The sequence below is a fragment of the Rhopalosiphum padi genome, chromosome 2 (genome assembly GCF_020882245.1).
Source record: "Rhopalosiphum padi isolate XX-2018 chromosome 2, ASM2088224v1, whole genome shotgun sequence".
NCBI lineage: Eukaryota > Metazoa > Arthropoda > Insecta > Hemiptera > Aphididae > Rhopalosiphum > Rhopalosiphum padi.
This window is the reverse complement of record NC_083598.1, coordinates 49,944,924-49,964,083: the sequence shown is the minus strand read 5'-3', so window position 1 is coordinate 49,964,083 and position 19,160 is coordinate 49,944,924. Positions and strand designations below refer to the sequence as shown.

General features: G+C 29.0%; 2 protein-coding genes across 3 annotated transcripts in view; one reads left to right on the top strand and one right to left on the bottom strand.

Moving 5' to 3' along the window:
* Positions 1 to 19,160, bottom strand: part of LOC132922881 (uncharacterized) — a 45,154-nt gene that overhangs the window by 17,232 nt on the left and 8,762 nt on the right. The window lies entirely within an intron of this gene.
* Positions 1 to 19,160, top strand: part of LOC132922880 (vesicular glutamate transporter 1-like) — an 83,256-nt gene that overhangs the window by 56,439 nt on the left and 7,657 nt on the right. The window contains exons 3-13 of the mRNA XM_060986603.1: positions 6,975 to 7,043; positions 7,214 to 7,377; positions 7,954 to 8,024; positions 12,638 to 12,718; positions 12,861 to 12,970; positions 13,575 to 13,692; positions 15,149 to 15,323; positions 15,597 to 15,883; positions 17,284 to 17,527; positions 18,376 to 18,503; positions 18,906 to 19,046. Of these exons, the coding sequence (XP_060842586.1) occupies positions 6,975 to 7,043; positions 7,214 to 7,377; positions 7,954 to 8,024; positions 12,638 to 12,718; positions 12,861 to 12,970; positions 13,575 to 13,692; positions 15,149 to 15,323; positions 15,597 to 15,883; positions 17,284 to 17,527; positions 18,376 to 18,503; positions 18,906 to 19,046 (1,588 nt within the window). The remainder of the gene's footprint in view (positions 1 to 6,974; positions 7,044 to 7,213; positions 7,378 to 7,953; positions 8,025 to 12,637; positions 12,719 to 12,860; positions 12,971 to 13,574; positions 13,693 to 15,148; positions 15,324 to 15,596; positions 15,884 to 17,283; positions 17,528 to 18,375; positions 18,504 to 18,905; positions 19,047 to 19,160) is intronic.

Genomic DNA, 19,160 nt, shown 5'->3' with positions numbered 1-19,160 from the left:
GTTATTTATTGTTAAACTACGTATACGTATCTCCATAATATGTGGCATAACTGTTGATGATTTTCGATAAAGTGCACGTAGTAATATTATTATTATTATTATTATTAACAAATAATAAATATTAAATACACCGGCACGATGTATGTATATATATATATATATATATATATATATATGATACACATTTAAATGTAATATATATATATGTATATATACCAAACAATATCAATCCTCTGCTGCAGTGATGTATTACATCATAATATATAATACTAATATAACTATAACTATACTATAGTATGCAGTATATTATCGCCGTTAAACATCGAACGTTTTGCGCTAATTTTGAACGGGACTCGATATTATATTGTATCGGATATCAAATCACGAGTGGCACGCTTGGCAGGTACTCGAAAGGTAATAAAGAAGCAGTCGGCGTAAGGGGATACTCGCCCTCGTACAATATCATTTATATACATATATAATATATATACTCACTTTAAGAGAGATTTTTATACAAATATGTGTGTGTGTGTGTGTGTATATGTATAAGTGTGTATACCGTACCCTCCATGGCGTGTAGAAATTCCCGAGGGTGATTTAGTCGGCCGCCGGGGACAGGCGCGTGCTGAAGCCGGACGCCACATGGATTGTTAGCGGTTATTATTATCTTTATTATTATTTTTTTCACTCGAAACCTACGACGAGATGACGCGATGAATTTTTCATGTCTGCACATTTTATGCCGTCCGCTTTGTCGTTATTTTTGGCAATACCAACTAACATAATACAATTCGCTGTATATTACGTAATATAATCAGTAACACGACCTATAACTAAACCTACGTCTAATAAATATTATATTATTATACCGTCTAACCGACTTGTTTATGAGATCGTTGTCGAGTTATATCCGAACGTCTGATTTTACGAGTTTCTCTTATAACGAACGTATAATATTATGATGAATGTCTAACGTGATAAAATATATTACTACACATTATTTACATGTTATGTGTCACAAGTCGTTAAAAATCCATAGACACTCTCGATAGACTGATAACCATAGAAATTCAGACTTCTGTAGTTTATTTGAAAGTGACAATTGGTTTTATGCTGGTTAATTCAGAAAACTCCGCAGACATGTAGCGTCATAGGTGGGATTTACCCGTCAAACCAGGTACATCCAAATTAGTATTGATCTCTATCCCACGCTGTAGGCAGATTTACGTTTTTACCACCATAATAAACCCCACAAAAATGTCTACAATGACGTTGGAACCTTGGAACCAAATGTTTATAGAAATACCATATCACACTAAACATATCTATTTATAATATTGAGAATGGTAGGTACCTACTTTTATGATAAACAATAATCTACGGGATAAAAATTGTAATAATTAGGAATATATGTAGATTTCCTTTTAGTGAAATTTCGTCGTCGGACTGATTATACGTATAGAATAAGTAACCTAATATGTTTGGACGTGTGTTAACATTTTTCAGTTTTATAATTGATGACTATTATTTAGAAATGTCTCTTTTACATTAAATTTAACGAACAACAATGAAATAAAATTATTTTTATGTGCAGTTAAAATCTGAATAAACCATCAGCTTTGGAACTTGTCCAATAGTTGGTTTACGGCCTCTGTATTTTACATTAATTAATTATTTTATCTTAAATACTGCTTTTGCGGTATGAATGATGTTTGCAACTCGAATATGCGCTAACTTAAATGTGCCACTGCAGTAGCATCCACCTAACATATATACATAGAACTGAATTTCAAACCAGTATTTAATTAGTAAGCTAATTTAGAAGTATATTGATTTGAGGTTATTGAGGAGAGGCACAACAGACAAAACGTTGGCCAACTACTCCAAAAACGTTCGAGAAAATTAGTGTTTATCTCACCGTAATGTATCCCTTTAATACATTTATCATATATATATATATATATACACCACTAAATCGAAAAAACGCGATTTAAAAATAATAAAAACAGTTTCCACTCTACACTTCATGAATATAATGCATGTTATACAATGCAGTAACCAGTATTGGTAATATAAAATACACTAATACACAATCAATAACAATCGTACGTGTCGTGGTGTGTATATGGTACAATATGTTTTTCTCTTACGAGGCTTTCAGTTCTCAGGGTCTCGCGGTCAGGTTAGACGACTCGTACCACTGACATCGATAGATTGGGGGAAGGGGCGGGTGTGTTGGTGGTAGATTATGTTAAGGTCACGAGGGGGCGGCCTGGAAGAGTGGCACGTTCGCGTATTATACACGTAGGTATATAACGTATAGGGGTTTGTTTATAAAAGCCATTTACGCGTTGGACGTCGTCGCGCTATCGTGGTGATATATTCGTCGTAATAAACACATCGCCGTCGCGGAGCAGTCGGATGGATCGCGCAGGGCTGGGCGGGCGTGCTGCAGTTTTCGCTCCGTCCAAAACGTCTCGACCATAACCACGGTGTGTATATATATATATACATATGTGTGAGTGTGTGTGTATGGTATGGATGCAGGATAACAAAGAGAAATCGGCGACAAGTCGGGGGATTAATAGAGTAGTGCGTGACAGACGTCGTCGGCTCTCTCTTTCTCCGAGACGGTGGCGACGGTGATGGTGACCGCGGGCGTGAGTTTTTGTTTTGCTTTCTGCTGGCGAATCGTACCATGCACGCGATTTATTATATTTATAAGTCCGAAGTCGGTACGGTCGTCATCAATCAAACTGTCGTTATCGCGAACGGTTTTGGACAAGGCCAAGAGGGAACAGTATGCTGCTGCAGAGTCGTGTCCCTTCCGGCCGCGGGATTGAATTTCGATTATAGACGACGACGACAACGGTTTATATATAGGTACCTCGTTTATATAATATACCGTTGCACACTACACTCGGCCTATAGAATCCTTCGTGTGGCAACGCGTTATCGATATTAAAAGTCATCGTGATTTTTTCTTGCCCATTACGCCGTAAAAAAGAGTCACGAAAAAGGACCACCGAATGTGGTAACACGGTGCATGAATCAGATCCGTATTTAATCGAAAATTTAGTTATGTATTATTTTCTTTTATCAGGTAAAATAGAACGGTAGAACCATTGATTAAAACGCTACCTAACCTAATGTAGTACATCTTTTTGCGATATACCTATACGTTGTTTGTTTTTTTATCATAAAGACACACATAAAAAAATAAGTTAAATTTGTGTACTTGTAATTAATTATAAAGCTTTGGTTTATTCTGCCGAAGGTGAATTTTTTAATATTAAAAAGAGCACTTAAATTATTATACATACATATATATATATATATATATATATATATATATTTGTCAACATAAATACTCGCACAGGATTAAAGATATTTCACTATATTTAAACATGTTGATAAACTTATGAGTTATGAGTATGTACTACATAATAAATACAATTTGAATTTAAAAAATACTTTGATTGAATATATTATAATTAGGAATAAAAAGAAAAATTCAAAATACCATATTATGGATAAAGACAGAGGGAAATGTAAATAGGTATACTCATACAATCACTTTAGAAACAACAGGCATTTCATCATACCGAATAGATCAACATTGTTTAATTTTCTACATTATTCTCGAGAGATAAGATCTATAAAGGGTTATTATGACCTTAATATGAAGTTTGGTGGATTTTAATTGAAAATGTATGGGACTAAAACGGACAAGTATTGAAGGGCGTAAAAATGTATAAGTCGCATTAATTCAGGATAAAATATAATTTCATAAAAACTGAAATAAATGTCTGTGACTTTAAATTATGACGTCCATAGAGCGTCGTCATTTTGTCACGGACACGGCTCTGCAATATTTACAATATAATAATTAAGCAGACTATGACATTGACGGCCATGTAATCATGAATATTATAAATAACTAACCTAACCTAACACAATATTTCCCTATTTATAATAGCGTAATCCTTTAATCACTTTTTTCGTTGAAAATCTGAACGATATGATTTAAAATTTCTTAGGCAATAATAAACTAGTAAAGTTTTAGTGATGGCTTCTGAAAATGATTGAACCGTATTTTATACGGTTAAAAAGTGTATACGGTCGAGTTCAACGTATTTGTGCGCTACAGTGCAGAGAGAAACGGTAGAGAAAAAGTTTGCGGGTAAAGAATGCCAAGTATATAAATGCAAGTATACGCGCGTATATATTACACGATAATAATAGTTTATATATATATATATATATATATATATAGTATAAGTCTGTTTGGCGTTTGCGGAAATTAATTGAATTGCCGTATACTATTGTGCAGCCGCCGACGCGCCCCATTCGGTTTTAATCACTCGTGGTGCGAATACACGGGGGACGCGATTCCGTAGCGGAGGCGACGTTCGTATCTGGTCCCGACGTCGAGTGGGCTCTCTTCTCTCGCTTTCACTCTTTCTCACTCGTCTCGTCGGTAGAATAGCACGTCTTGTAGGTACCTATACGTGTAATATTATCGTGACAACTATAATATTGTAGCCGAGTCACACATATATCCCATGTGACTGTGTACAAAACGATTATTTTGACTGTAAACACTCAGTTTCTTGAAAATTATTATTGTTTTCGAAATTATATAACATAATATATTATTATATTCTTTTAGATAATAATATATAATTGGAATAATTATATTATTTTTGTATATTTTTTTTTTACATTTATTACAACATTCATTTTTAATTCTATATTCTAAAACAGTATTTTTTCGAGGGGCTATATAATATCCACAAAAACAGGCGAGTAAAATATAGAAAAATAATAAATTACAATTCAAAACCATGGAAATATTTGCATATTAATATCCAAGAATTTTTTCTGTAAATTATTGTTTTCCAGTGTAATTTTCCTGAATTTTACTTTTTACTTATTATTTTCCCGTGAAATCGTTTTCCTACATTTTAATTCCTGTATATTTTTTTCTTAGTTAATATATTCCTCAATTGATTATTCTGTGTATTATTTTCCAGATAAAATTATTTGTTTCTGCGATAAAAGCATTCCTTACAAACATTTCCGGAGTATAATTATTATATTTGACAGAAAATTTTACTAAAATTTATCATTAAGATAATATTATTTTTTTGAGACTTTCAATGTGAAAAATCAAATTTTAATACAGTTTAGTTACATAACTTGTAAGTATTTATTTAAAGTGTTAATGATGACTGAGGAGTGAAATAGTACAGGGGTAAAAATGTTAATTTTTACTCAGCACATTTATATTATATATTATATTAAATAATTTTAAATTATAAATTAACTATACTCGTTAAACATGCAATGTTTATGTATATATAAAATATATTAAAGAATAGAAGTATCATATTATGCGTAATTCGTTTTAGCGTCGTTCAAAATTGTATTCCTGTAATAATATAATATTTTTTCCATCAGTGTTCAGATTTTTTCGATACAGATTGGTGATTATTTAAAGTTTAAAAAAATAATAGTCCTTAAATCATATTTTCTGGCAGCTTTTATACATATTTTAATGACTACTTCAGATTAAATTTATTTTATCTTTGTCAGTATCGTCATTTTTGATCCTGGGTTTATTCTAGAGGATTAGTTTTAACTTGAAACTTTCAAGTACAAATAAATAGAACATTCATATTGATTGCATTCATCGGATATATATTTTTATTAACCAAAACAAAAACGCTCGCAATACATTTAGTAGTTTTTTTAATTTAATTTTATATTATGTTTTTACTTTTTGGAATGATAGCATACATTTTTGATTTAATATTTTGAGCAGAATATATATATATATATATATACGAATATGTATATTATTAATTGTATATACATATTACATATATATTATACCATAATTATATAAATCATATTTTGAATAAGTTATATTATACTATAATCAACTAATTTTACCTATATGGCTATATTTATTCAATAGATAATATTAATATATTATATTTTAGATTATGAAACTAAAAATGTATTATATATCCACAAATCATAAATTATAGAAAATTGCTGAGTTTAGAGCTATTACAATTTTTTTTTTTTCATAAATGTAGTTATATAATGACTAAATTATCTAAAAAAAATATTGCCAAAGCCATTAAACTTTTCAATGAAATGATTATTTACCTTTTAAAGATTCACAATGTATCATTATACATTTATATCATAAAATTATTTGTTTAAATTTATTTTATGCGTGTGTTGTGTGTATATTATTCTTATACGAAATTTGAGTGTAAATTATTAATAAGTTGTTTATTTCTTAAGTAATTACATAAATTGATATTAGATAAATTAAAGTTTTATTTTCATCGTCTTACTTGGACGTTTATTTTTATATTTATAACTTTATAAGTCCATTATGTATTATATTGTTGGTATTATTATAGTATATTTTATATGGTTTAATTACTATTAATAGAGAATAGAAAAAAATATTATTCATATGATAATTTAATGGTTATATTATTGTATAATCATACGGAGTTCTGCTATCCCTGATCGTTTAACTCACCAACCAATCAATAATCAATGCCAAGCATCCTGAGTGCTTGGTACCATGAATCTAATCACTCTCTTTATAGATTTATGTATCTTGAAATTTAATGTCTTCAAATGTTTAAAAATTAAATTTGTGCATGATAAAATATAAAATTTGTTTTTAAAAATTAAGGGTTTTAAGTAATTAATTAACAATAAATATTATTTATTTATTGGTCGCTGTAAAAACTATATTATGAAGTTGATAAAATATACAAAGTAGTTTTATAGAGCAAAGAAAAATAATTATAAGATTAAATTGTATAATAAACCGAATGATTGTCTGATAACGATTTCAATCAAAAGTTTATCGGAACGCGCTGCCATATTATATTACAGACGGAAATGATTGATTTTTGTTTTTAATTTTATTTTTTCAGCTCAAATCAACAACAATACGATGAGTTCGAATTCGCAAACAAATCACATTTAGAAAAGTCTTCCATTCCGTAAATACCAATTCATATATTTTATTATTGTTATATTGTTATTATTATTATTATTATCATTGTTACATTATATTTTTGGTAGAACTTAGAACTCATATAATAATAATATAAACATCAATGTTGTATTTATTATAGTTAGCATGTTGACTGGAATTATTATTTATTTTCAGCTACACTGAAGATTATTCGGGTAGTGGTGAATTCGGTTTACAAAGTCCTACCGAGTCGTTGTCTTCGCCCGTTCGCCCACCACTCAGGCACATCGATAAATACATTAAACCGGAAATACCAAATCTTAGCAAGAGATATACAATAGCTATACTAACATGCGTCGGTAAATATTATGTTTTTTATGATAATTTTTTAACGATATCAATGACACCGTAATAGTGATATGTGATACACCATTATAAATTTAATTGTTTGTATATAGTAATTAGAAACAAGATATTAATGAACTATGAAACAAAAGTACCTATATCCCTCTAACAGTCAAACCTAGCCAATGAAAAAAAAATAGTTAATTGCCACTAAAATCTTGAAAATGTACCGTAACATTTCAAATTATTTATACGTACCTACCATTGTCCATTAGTTGACAACATTTTAATTACACAATTACTTTTATTAATATACTATAATATTATTAATACCTAATTTAAAGTTTGATTTTTATTTTCGTAAATAACAAAAAAATGAGATATAAAATAAATTTGAATTTGAGATAAGGAATATATATTTTGAAATTTTAATATACAAAATATATGTAAAAAATTATAAAAAAAATACAAAAAATTCAAAATTCAAGCTACATGTTATTCTTAATTGCACAATTATGACTCACATTTATATTTAGTTTGGTTTGCACTGTGAAGCAGTTATTACAACAAAGTTTTTTTTCTTTATAAAGGTTTTATGATCTCATTTGGGATGCGATGCAATATGTCAATGGCCAAACTGAAATTTCACATAGGATCCGATGTAAGTAAAACGCTACAATAATATTGGTTTATCGTTTTTGGATAATTTATAGTAAAGATTTTCTAAAATTACAAATAAAACAATAGTAATTATAAAAAATAAAAATATTAAACAACTATGTTCATAACTCGATGTATGCTTAATTATTTTCTTTAAATAATAAATTATATCAATTACAATATATAGTAGCTAGATAAACGTTTGGAAAAACACTCGTTGGAAAATTATATTCAGTTTAATTAACTATAAAGTATAAATTACAATTTTTATAGTGGCTTCTTTGTTTGTGATACATGATATAATACAGTAGTCAGTAGAACCTCGATTATCCGAACTAATTTTGACTGCACTTATAGTTTGAATACGCGGAAGTTCGGTATTAAAGATAGTTTTGATAAATATATGTACATAATGTACAATCTCAATTGTGTACATCTCAATATATCATATTATATATATTTATTACCTATTGAATATTATTGTAACCATATGCATATCACGAAAAAGAACATATACGTTTTATTATTATTATGCTTATTATAATTGATTTACATGGGAAGATATATTTCTCATTGACATATATTTATGAAATTTTTTTGACAAAATTATCCATTTTAATTTTTTAATTTGTAAGGATTTCCATTTTTTGTTCTATCGTAAGAACATCAGCGTTTACGTTTATTAGATATTGTAAGATACTTGACACTCGTACAGTGTACACGGTAGAAAAGCAAACTAGACTGACAAAAAGAGCAGAGAATGACGTTTAGAAAAACCAATCGTATCTCGATCTACAAAATATTCATGTACATTTATGTATATAATGTGTTTATAATAAATTAAGATAATGATAAAATCGGTAAATTGGCCAATAATTTTGACATTCGGATAACGGAGGTTCTACTGTATATTCAAAAATTAACTAAAGCTTACAAGTTAAAATAGTTATGTGAAATAAGCGATTAAAAACATTTTGCGGTAACATGTTTAATACTCGGTAATATTATTATGCAATATGCATCAACGTTTTTAAAAAAATATTCAGATAATCGCTTCTGATTATGAGTTAGCTAAACACTATTTAATACCCACCTTAATATAAGAAATAGTTAGATTTTAGTTAACTTGGTAACATTTAATGTAGTAATATCAATAATACTAAATAAAAACACTTTTTTTAATTTTAAACACATAATAATTGGTTTGAAAAATATGAAGCGTTACATAATCACATTGTTGAAATCATTGTTTTCATCATACGTATTATATGTATATCATATTATATTGTAATCAAGACTGGGAAAATGAACTATTTTTTTAATTCATTGAGTTAAGTTATTAAAGAAAAAATTAAGTTAAGTTTAAATTAATTTAACTAAGTAAAAATAAGTTATATTTTTATAATCTGAATAATTCATATTTACAATCTGTAATTCAGTAAATTTGTTGAACGTTTAGATATACTTATTATTAGTTATTACTTATACAAAAACCAAATATATATAGTAAAAACTACAAATAATTCATAAAAGAGTAACTATCAGAATAAAAGGTTGATCCTACTAACAGAAATTGTTATTTGTTGTTAGTAAGTTAGGTAATTTTATAAGAGATTATGACACCAATGTCTATTTAATAGCCAAACCTAGTTGTATCGTAGGGTAATATTGTTGATTTGTTTGTAATGTGTTTGGCTAAGATTGTAGTTTATATTTTAATTGTATCGTTATAATTATTTTTCTAACTACATTTATATATGTATTTTAATCTTCGTTGAAAATTTGAAATCTAGAAATAGTTAGTTCAATACTTTGACAGTTTAAAATTCAGTATTTCCATTACATATTATAACATCATAATATTATTTTCTGAAGATATTGTTTTTTATACATCATATAAACAATAAATTTGTACAAAACAAAATATATTTTCAATCTACCAAGTTTGCATAAGTAAAAAAATAAAATAACCTAATGTAACTTTAAAACTAATGAACTACCTAATTAAATTATGATTTATTATTTAACTTGTATAATGAAACAAATTGTATCTCGTTAAATTAATAGTTCCCAACAAAAAAAGTACCTCACTCTTTAAGTAACTTAGTTATAAGTAGCTCTGCTTTAAATTTTTAACTTTCCCAACTTTGATTATAATATAGTCCGTGGTTATGCGATTATTTTCGTCGCCGATCGAGTTTTCGGTCGATTATCGCACGAACCGCTCCCCCGAGGCGAGCTTTTCCGAGTTTTCACGGTTGCGCCCTCAGTCGCGGCGCGCTTAATGTACCGTGAATCCGGTTGAAACGCGCTATATATATTTATATTATATGTGAACAGTTCCCCTAGTCCGGGATGAGGCTACTGCATCGCTTATGCGTGTCCGACGTCTGACGACGATGGAGGCAAAAGCAATCGCATTTCGTTTGTCCGTTGCCGTCATATAATAATATATATCGCAGCATTTTCTCCAAATACCCGCCAAAAACATCCCTCACCCCTTGTACCAGCCTATGAATTCGCCACAAACTCGCCCTTGGCTCAAATATCGACTACTGCTGTCATCACGTACCGATGCGCGGCGCGGCGGGTTGGCTGTTCACCAAACGGAATTCGTATTGTTGTATAAAGTATAATATATTATACGTACGACGATCGTGATGATATATTTAATATATTCTAATATTATGTACCGGTGTCGGGTCAAAGTCATAGAACATTTCATATTTTCATCGCCGTATGATCAAGACGAAGACGATAATAATAGAAATAATATTAACCATACGTCGAGACATTGTGTTTAGGTACCTATAATAAATTATATAATATTATATTTACGAGTATGAATACCGTCGCGAAGATCCTTTGCAGCTCACGTGGTTTCCGGGCCACGTATAATTGAAAACGTCACGCGAGTTATCGTGACACGGCACTCTCTTACCTGCAATGATCGGTCTGGATATGACATAGCTTTTGCAGAGTGCCACACCGAATTTTCTTGGTTATTTGATAGATGGGTACCAAGGTTATTTATTATTAGTTATGCGCTATCCAGACTTCATGTATATGATAATAATAACAATATCATAGTTTATTTAGTCATCTTACTACGTAATTTTACTTACTTCCCCATAAAAACGACAGCAACTCTAATCTTTAAAGGAACTCTTAAATTGAATAATTTTTAAGTTATAATATAGTTGTTGCAATATAGTAGCCTTTTTCAACAAAAAAACAATCATATCTTTAGTTATGTCTGCTTTTAAATAATACGAAGACACGAAAAAGTACATTTTTTATATTTAATTATTTGTTGTTATTAATTATTTCATATAAGTGAACAGTTTTTCAACTGTATCCTTAAATAATTATTTTATGGAAATTCCTAAAAGTATAATCTCTTAAATTCGTTAATACTCAGCATTAATAAGAATTACCGTTTTGTTTTTATTTTTCGAAATTATTATAAATCGACATGTCAATATGTCATATTCATTAATTCATTACAGAGAACTTCACTGGTTGTTACCACTCGATATTGTTATATTGAAGACATTTAAAATACCATCCATTCGTCGATGAATCTGGAACTTAAAGAGAATATAGCATATTATTTAAATTTTAAATGTAACTTGTTTAGACAGTGTATAATCTTCCTGATATACACGCTGTATAATAATGGTTTGTTCAGTTTGGAGAGTGACGTTGATGATGCCATCGTGGTCGGAAGCTTTACGAAACTTTATTCTTCGGCTCAACGTGATATGTTTGTCCGTTCGAACAACCGTGAGAGAAACTGCTATGTTCAAACACCCGACAACGTGTAGATTTCATATAATTGTTCGCAGTTGTTCGTTTTTGATAAGAAACTACGATTTAACTTTTCATATTCGCACGGTTGAATAAAAATTGATCGTCAACACGATATTATGATATATAATACCATTTTATATTATTTACTTTCAGTGAATTAACGTGCAAATATTTCTGTAGTTAAACATATACAATAAACGCGTTTACGAAAAATCGTAATGCACATGCGATTTTATCATACTTAATAGTAAATAATAAGTAAATGTGAACAAGTTGATGAAAATCAATTAACTAGAGTTAGTTAAGTCAACGTTAAATGTATATATTATACTAAACGTTATTGGTACAACAAATATCTCATAAGTTTAAAATTATTATTATAGGCAATTTTTACTTAACTTAATTTAACTTAATTAAAGAAGTTAGTTCATTTTTAAGTATAAATTACTATTTATATGTAAATAAAAATGATGCTTATAACAAATTAAAAGTAATTTTTATAGGAATTTTTTAAATATTGAATTTCTAATCATTGTATAATAATATAATATACAATAATTAAATAAAAAATAATATTTAATTAATTAGGTAATTACGTTTTATGTAATAGAACAATATGCATAAATATGATTTCAATTTAATGTATTATTTTTTAATTTAACTGAAAAAAGCTTAGTTGTTATAATGGATTAACATATTATGTTTATAGTTAAATTAAAAGGTTAAAAAAATAGTTGACTTAGTTAATAGATCACATTGAATATATGATACATTTTTAAAATGTTTAAATATTTTGCATAGGATGATGACGTCGCTAGTCAGAATATCACTACGACTACAGCCCACACGCCCTTGGGCAACACGCCGATTCACGAAAGGCCGGTAAGTATATGTTGACATTTTGAAACGCAATGGACATATTATTATAATACAATAATAAATAACGACATTGTGCCGTATACTTGCAGTAGATCGACCAATGTCATCAGTGCACGTAAACGATAATCATATTTTGTTTTTGCAGATCAACTGGTCCCTTGGATCCTTTGTCGCCATCGAGATGTCATTCTTTTGCGGATATCTCATCACTCAAGTGCCCGGTGGTTTTCTGGCGTCCATGTATCCGGCAAACAGGTATTCAATTATATTATCTTTAAACGTTTAACGGATAATAATTATAATTATAGGGTTACCAAATTACGATATTAGATGTCCCATTTAAAATTGTTGAACTATTTCTTTAATCGTTGTGTGATGACGAGCAATTACAATAGTGCACATATTATAATTCATAAGATATGTCGTATAACACATATTTGAATATTGTTATCAGTAATTATTATTATGATGAACCACACCATCACCGTCATAATTTTCAACTATACACATTGTTTAATAGGCACGCAAGCTATAAATCTCAAAAATATCTTTAAAATATAAAAAATATCAATTTTTAATGGTATTTCTTTAGATCTAAGCCACAATTCGTTCTTCTTGAGTTTTTTTTCTTTAGAAATATTGTGCGATTACCCCATTATACTGTTTCATGCAATATTTATAATGTGATGCACCTTTTAAATAAATTCTGGATACTCTGTCAATTGCTAATATTTTTTCCGCTATTCAGAAATTTCTGGTATTCCGTGAATTTAGTTTGTAGAAAATTTGTAACCTAAATGTCATCTATTTAGAAGGAGATTTCACGTTATATTATTACATTTTAACACAAATTTTTCAGAGTATTCGGGATCGCTATTGCCATGTCGTCCTGTCTGAATCTGTTGGTGCCTTCGGCGACGGAGATCGAAAAATCTTTGTACGTAATAATCATCAGGATGTGTCAAGGACTGGTTGAGGTAATAATATAAATATACCTAAATCGTAGACTTTAATATAATAATATATCGGGACGTTATTCGAGTTTTCATTCATTATATTTTTAATTTAACATTTCTGCCACTATAATCTAAATAAGTGATGGCAAATAATAATATTTTTAACAACCTTGTCAAAAATAAATTTACAGACAAATGTACATATTAACACGTTAAGTATAGGAAAAAATAATATTTTGTTAGTTTGTATTGGTAATAATTAATAACTATTATAAGTCCCGGATTTTGTAGAAAATGTATGTTTCGCAAACAGCGTGATAAAAAAATAATTCTTAATATATATTCGTTTTGTATCATTTTGGTTATAATAAAGTAAAATTTATTTAGGTTTTTCATCTTAATTGTGCTTTTATCCGTAAATTTACTTTTAATTATACCTATAATATATTTTGGTTATTATGTATTATATAAGCCAGGTTACCTACTATATTTTTATGTTTCACCATCGAAATTATTTGGTTTTGTTATCGAGACTTTATTAATTTTTGTCCGATTAAATATTATTAAATATTATCGGAGTACAGATTATTACAATTTTATCAGAGTAACTGTATTGATTTTTGGAAAAGGAACAAATATAATTTAATTCTTTTTAGTATTTAATTTTTAAACATAAAATAAATACAAGTGAATGCTTTTAATTTTTTTTCTTATTATCAATTGTATATGTTTTTTTTGCTATTTATTTTTCTACAAGGTTCGAGACCTAATAATGACTTTAATATAAATATACATTTTGAGAAAGTTAATGTAAATTTTTACCGTTTATTTTTTACCGGTTTTTTCATTAAATAAACCACATTGTTTTTTAGTTCTCATAAACAAAATTTCACGAAAAAACAGTGCATATAATGGAACAAATATAATAATATTTTATATGGAATAGAAATAAAATTTATAAGTCTAATTGTATTTAACTTATTTTATTAGAATTGTATTATCATGCCAACTACAATAATACGGAAAAAGTATTTCCGATATCCATAAAGTATACTGTTAAATTTATCAATCAATTTTACCAGTAAATTTAAAAACTCTAGTCTCCAGTAATAGATAATACTAGAGTTTAAATATCGGATTTTGTAGGAATTTTATTACAAAGTCTGTAAGTCACCCTAAATTCGATCAAGCAACTACGCGTATTGTTTTTTTTTCAAATAATTATATTTTTTCTAAACATTGTTAATATTTTTATATTTTATTTATAAAACCAATTTAGGTTTTTATACATAGAAATAATTTTTTTAAGCCTTCTTTCTTTTAATAAAAGAGTAAACAAAAGCTTATAGATATCAAATTATATATTAATATCCAGTGTTGCCTCACAACTCATCCCTTTCTCTCTAATAAACAATTTCAAAATTATCTTCCGGGTTTGTTATTAATTTATTCAATAACTTTTGTGTAATGATGACAGGGTGTCACGTATCCGGCTTGTCACGGAATCTGGAGACACTGGGCACCGCCGTTGGAAAGATCGCGTCTGGCCACCATAGCCCTGTGCGGTTCGTACGCGGGCGTGGTGGTTGGCATGCCGCTGTCTGGTACACTGATCGACTGGTTCAGCTGGGAGGCACCGTTTTACGTATACGGTAACACTATATTTTTATATTAAAGGTTGTAAATTTGACGCGTGTACGTAAAAAACAATTAAATTAGTGAAATACGCACTAGCATAATATTATTTGAAATAAAAAATGCACAATGATTTAAATTATAGTTACTTGAAAAGTATCAAAAACAGTAAATTTCTATTGATGCTATCTAATATGCTGTAATATTCTGTTTTGGCGCTATTCGCCTCGTTTAATATTAAAATATGTGTAACTATTAATCGATGTACCGTATTACTATGCACTATATAGGAGTGTTGGGGTTGATATGGTATGTGTTCTGGCTGTGGTTATGCTTCGAGAAACCGAGCCTCCATCCCACCATATCTGCTAGAGAGTTGAACTACATCGAATCGTCGTTGGGCGCCGCTAAACAGTCTGCCGCTCCGACAATCCTTAACACACCTTGGAAAGAATTTTTCACCTCCATGCCCGTGTACGCCATTATAGTCGCTAACTTTTGCCGATCGTGGAACTTTTACCTCCTCGTACTGTTCCAGGCATCATACCTACACTCGTTCAACTTCGAAGTGTCTGCAGTGAGTTGTGCACATTATATTATGTCATATATTATATACAGAGTGATTCATCAAGCATGCTCAAAATATTGGTTTTTTTTTTGAATAATACAATTACTTAAAATCCGAAATGTGTAATTTTTGAATATATTTAAAAACCATTTATTCATTTTTTATGAGATTTATTGTACCACTTGAGTCTTAAGAAGTGTCTGGTGAACATAAAAATTTTCGTTTGAAAAATAAAAATCGCCTATAATTATTTAACGGATAAATGTGAAAATATTGATGTCTTAACATTAAAATTCAAACAAGTAGTTTTTGATTCAGAAAGAAACAATAAATATATTGATTTTTTTTTAAAGTTTTTATTTCTAAGCCTGGAGACACTTTTCAGTTGAAACGGTAAATACTTTGATTATTATTTTCGAAGAAAGTTTGTATTACAAAATTTGAACTAATTTGTACTTTTAGGAGATTGACATTTAAAATTGTTAGTACTTTTTAAATAATCGGATGGGGAGGGGGGTTATAAATACGAATATTTGGTAATATTTTAATATTATTATTAAAATAAATAATTAATTTAAACCTTGATTGCTAAAATGTTAGAGCTTCTCCGCTAAGACATTTTTTTCATTACCATTTTGAATGGCCTATTTCAAATTTTCTAGGCTTTATGCACATGTAAATTTACTTTTTCTCCTTAAATACGTTTGTTTTACATACATACATTTTGATGCATTTTGGATTTACGAGTTTTAAATGTTTTTGATTTTTATGGTATAACATTATTGATGGTTATATTTTTTTGACAAAAATACACATTTTTACCATTACTTATTGAACCGCGCAATATGCAGGCTAAACATTTTAGCTATGTAAAGACGTTGGACTATTAGAGAACATTTTAGAATGTTCAATAGTAATTATTATTTCATGTGAAGTTTGAAAAATAATGTAATATTTCTTGATATAAACTGTATACAGTAATACTCGTATGTAAATTAATTTTGTGTCATTCTGATTGTTATGAAATAGTATTTTTATTTATTTTGCTTTGCTCTCACTAAATGTGGTTTTTATAAATTTACTTTCTTGCTTATTATTAGGCTTAATTATTTAATAGTTAAACCAAATAGTTCAACCAGAAGTTGGTGATATTTTTGTACTTCGTCATCGAAAATATTTTGTTTGGTTCTCAAAGTAATTTCATCATTATTGGATGATTGGATAATATCTAAATACAGATTATTATTGTTTTATCATAGTGACCGTAATTACTTTTAGGAAGAGAGATAAATACATATAATTCAATTTTTTTTTTTTTGAATTTCTGGTAATCATAAATACTTTTTTAACAATTCTACAAAATCTGAACTGTAGACTAATAAATTACGTACCTATTATTACTATCGCAGACTGGTTATATCGGCGCTCTACCTCATCTGCTGATGACCATAGTGGTACCACTCGGAGGTCTGCTGGCCGATCACATACGGAAAAACGGTATCTTGTCCACGACTGCTGTCAGGAAGATTTTCAACTGCGGTGGTTTCGGTATGGAAGCCACGTTTTTCCTCGTGTTGGCCAATGCTCGCACACCGCTCATGGCCACAATCGCTTTGACATGTGGTGTGGCGTTCAGCGGGTTCGCCATTTCCGGTAAGCATAGCCTATCCGTCGCTTCCCGTTTCCACAAAACCCTACCCAAACTATAACAGTCATAGAGGATAATATGGTTGGACCAATCGATAAACAAAAATATATTGATAAATTAGGACGTAAACCCATTTGGATCAAATTATAAACACGTTCTATTATAGATACGGAAAGATAACTTTCATTTTTAGATATTGATTCCGATTCACAATATTTCAAGAATTTTTATCATTGGTTTAAAGACCAATACTTATACAATTCAATTTTAGACTCAAATCGCTGGTTTAATATTACGTTCATCACTTTTCAAGTCAATTAAAATAATATAAATAAAACATAGCGTGATTTCTAAAACCTGATCTGTAGGATTTGCGCTTAACTTATTATTTTAATTTTTAAAACAATTTTTGATTTATTAATAAATTCAATACGTTTTAACCGAAACTAATTTAAATACTCATTTATTAAACTGAAATATAAATTATATTTTACATTTCATATGTTTACTATAATATAAACAGTTTTTGGAATGTTAATAAAATTCGGTTTATTAAAACAAAGTAAACTTTTTTAAAAGTAAATATTTGTCAGACAAAAGATCCTGTGGTTCTTTTGGTTGGTTAGGTTTATAAATACTAGTTTCTTGTTATTTGGTAAGTAATAACTAACAACATGTATTGTAAAGTCAACTTTATGATAAATTGAAATTTGTTTGTCCACATTTACTTTCATTCAGTATTTTTGACTCCTGACCACCGTCTATATAAGCCCAAAATGCTTCAATACAAGGAAAACGACTCTAACCAGAAACTTTCACTTATTAGCTATGTTATTATTATTTTAACGTACAGGGTTCAACGTTAATCATTTGGACATTGCGCCGAGATATGCCAGTATACTGATGGGCATATCGAACGGAATCGGAACGATAGCCGGACTCCTGTGTCCGATTGCAATCAACATCATCATCAGACACAAGGTACGAATAATATTATATATAATTGTCAAAATTTGGAATTTATAGCATTTTTACAATAAATATACCATCAAACTGTAGCAAAACATAGCAGTGATGAGCGAATATACACATGATTATAGATATATAAATATATAAATATTATTATTTTATTAAAATACATGTACCTATATCTATAGTACTTATATTTTATAAATAACAACTATTATAATTATAAAAATTAGAACTTTATAATTATTATATATGACATAATATGATATATGGAAATCCATCATACAAGACGATTTTAAATTATTTTAGTAATTTAATTACCGAACCTTGATTACGGTATTGACGCAGTAATATGTAATATGTATTACAACAGCAAAGCCGTTCTCACCGCGATTGTTTTCGAAATTGTTATAGACAAGGCAGAGCTGGAGTGAGGTATTCATACTGGCAGCCGTCATTCACTACATTGGAGTGATATTCTATGGTATATTCGCATCGGGAGAATTGCAACCATGGGCCGAACCCAAAGTGGAAGAAGATCAACAAATGGATGAGGTATGTTTGGCCTTAACATATACATATTATATATAATTCAAGTTCATATCTTTAATATCACTTATACTTATTATTTTGAGAAAAAGCTAATAATATTTTTCTCATAATTTTAAG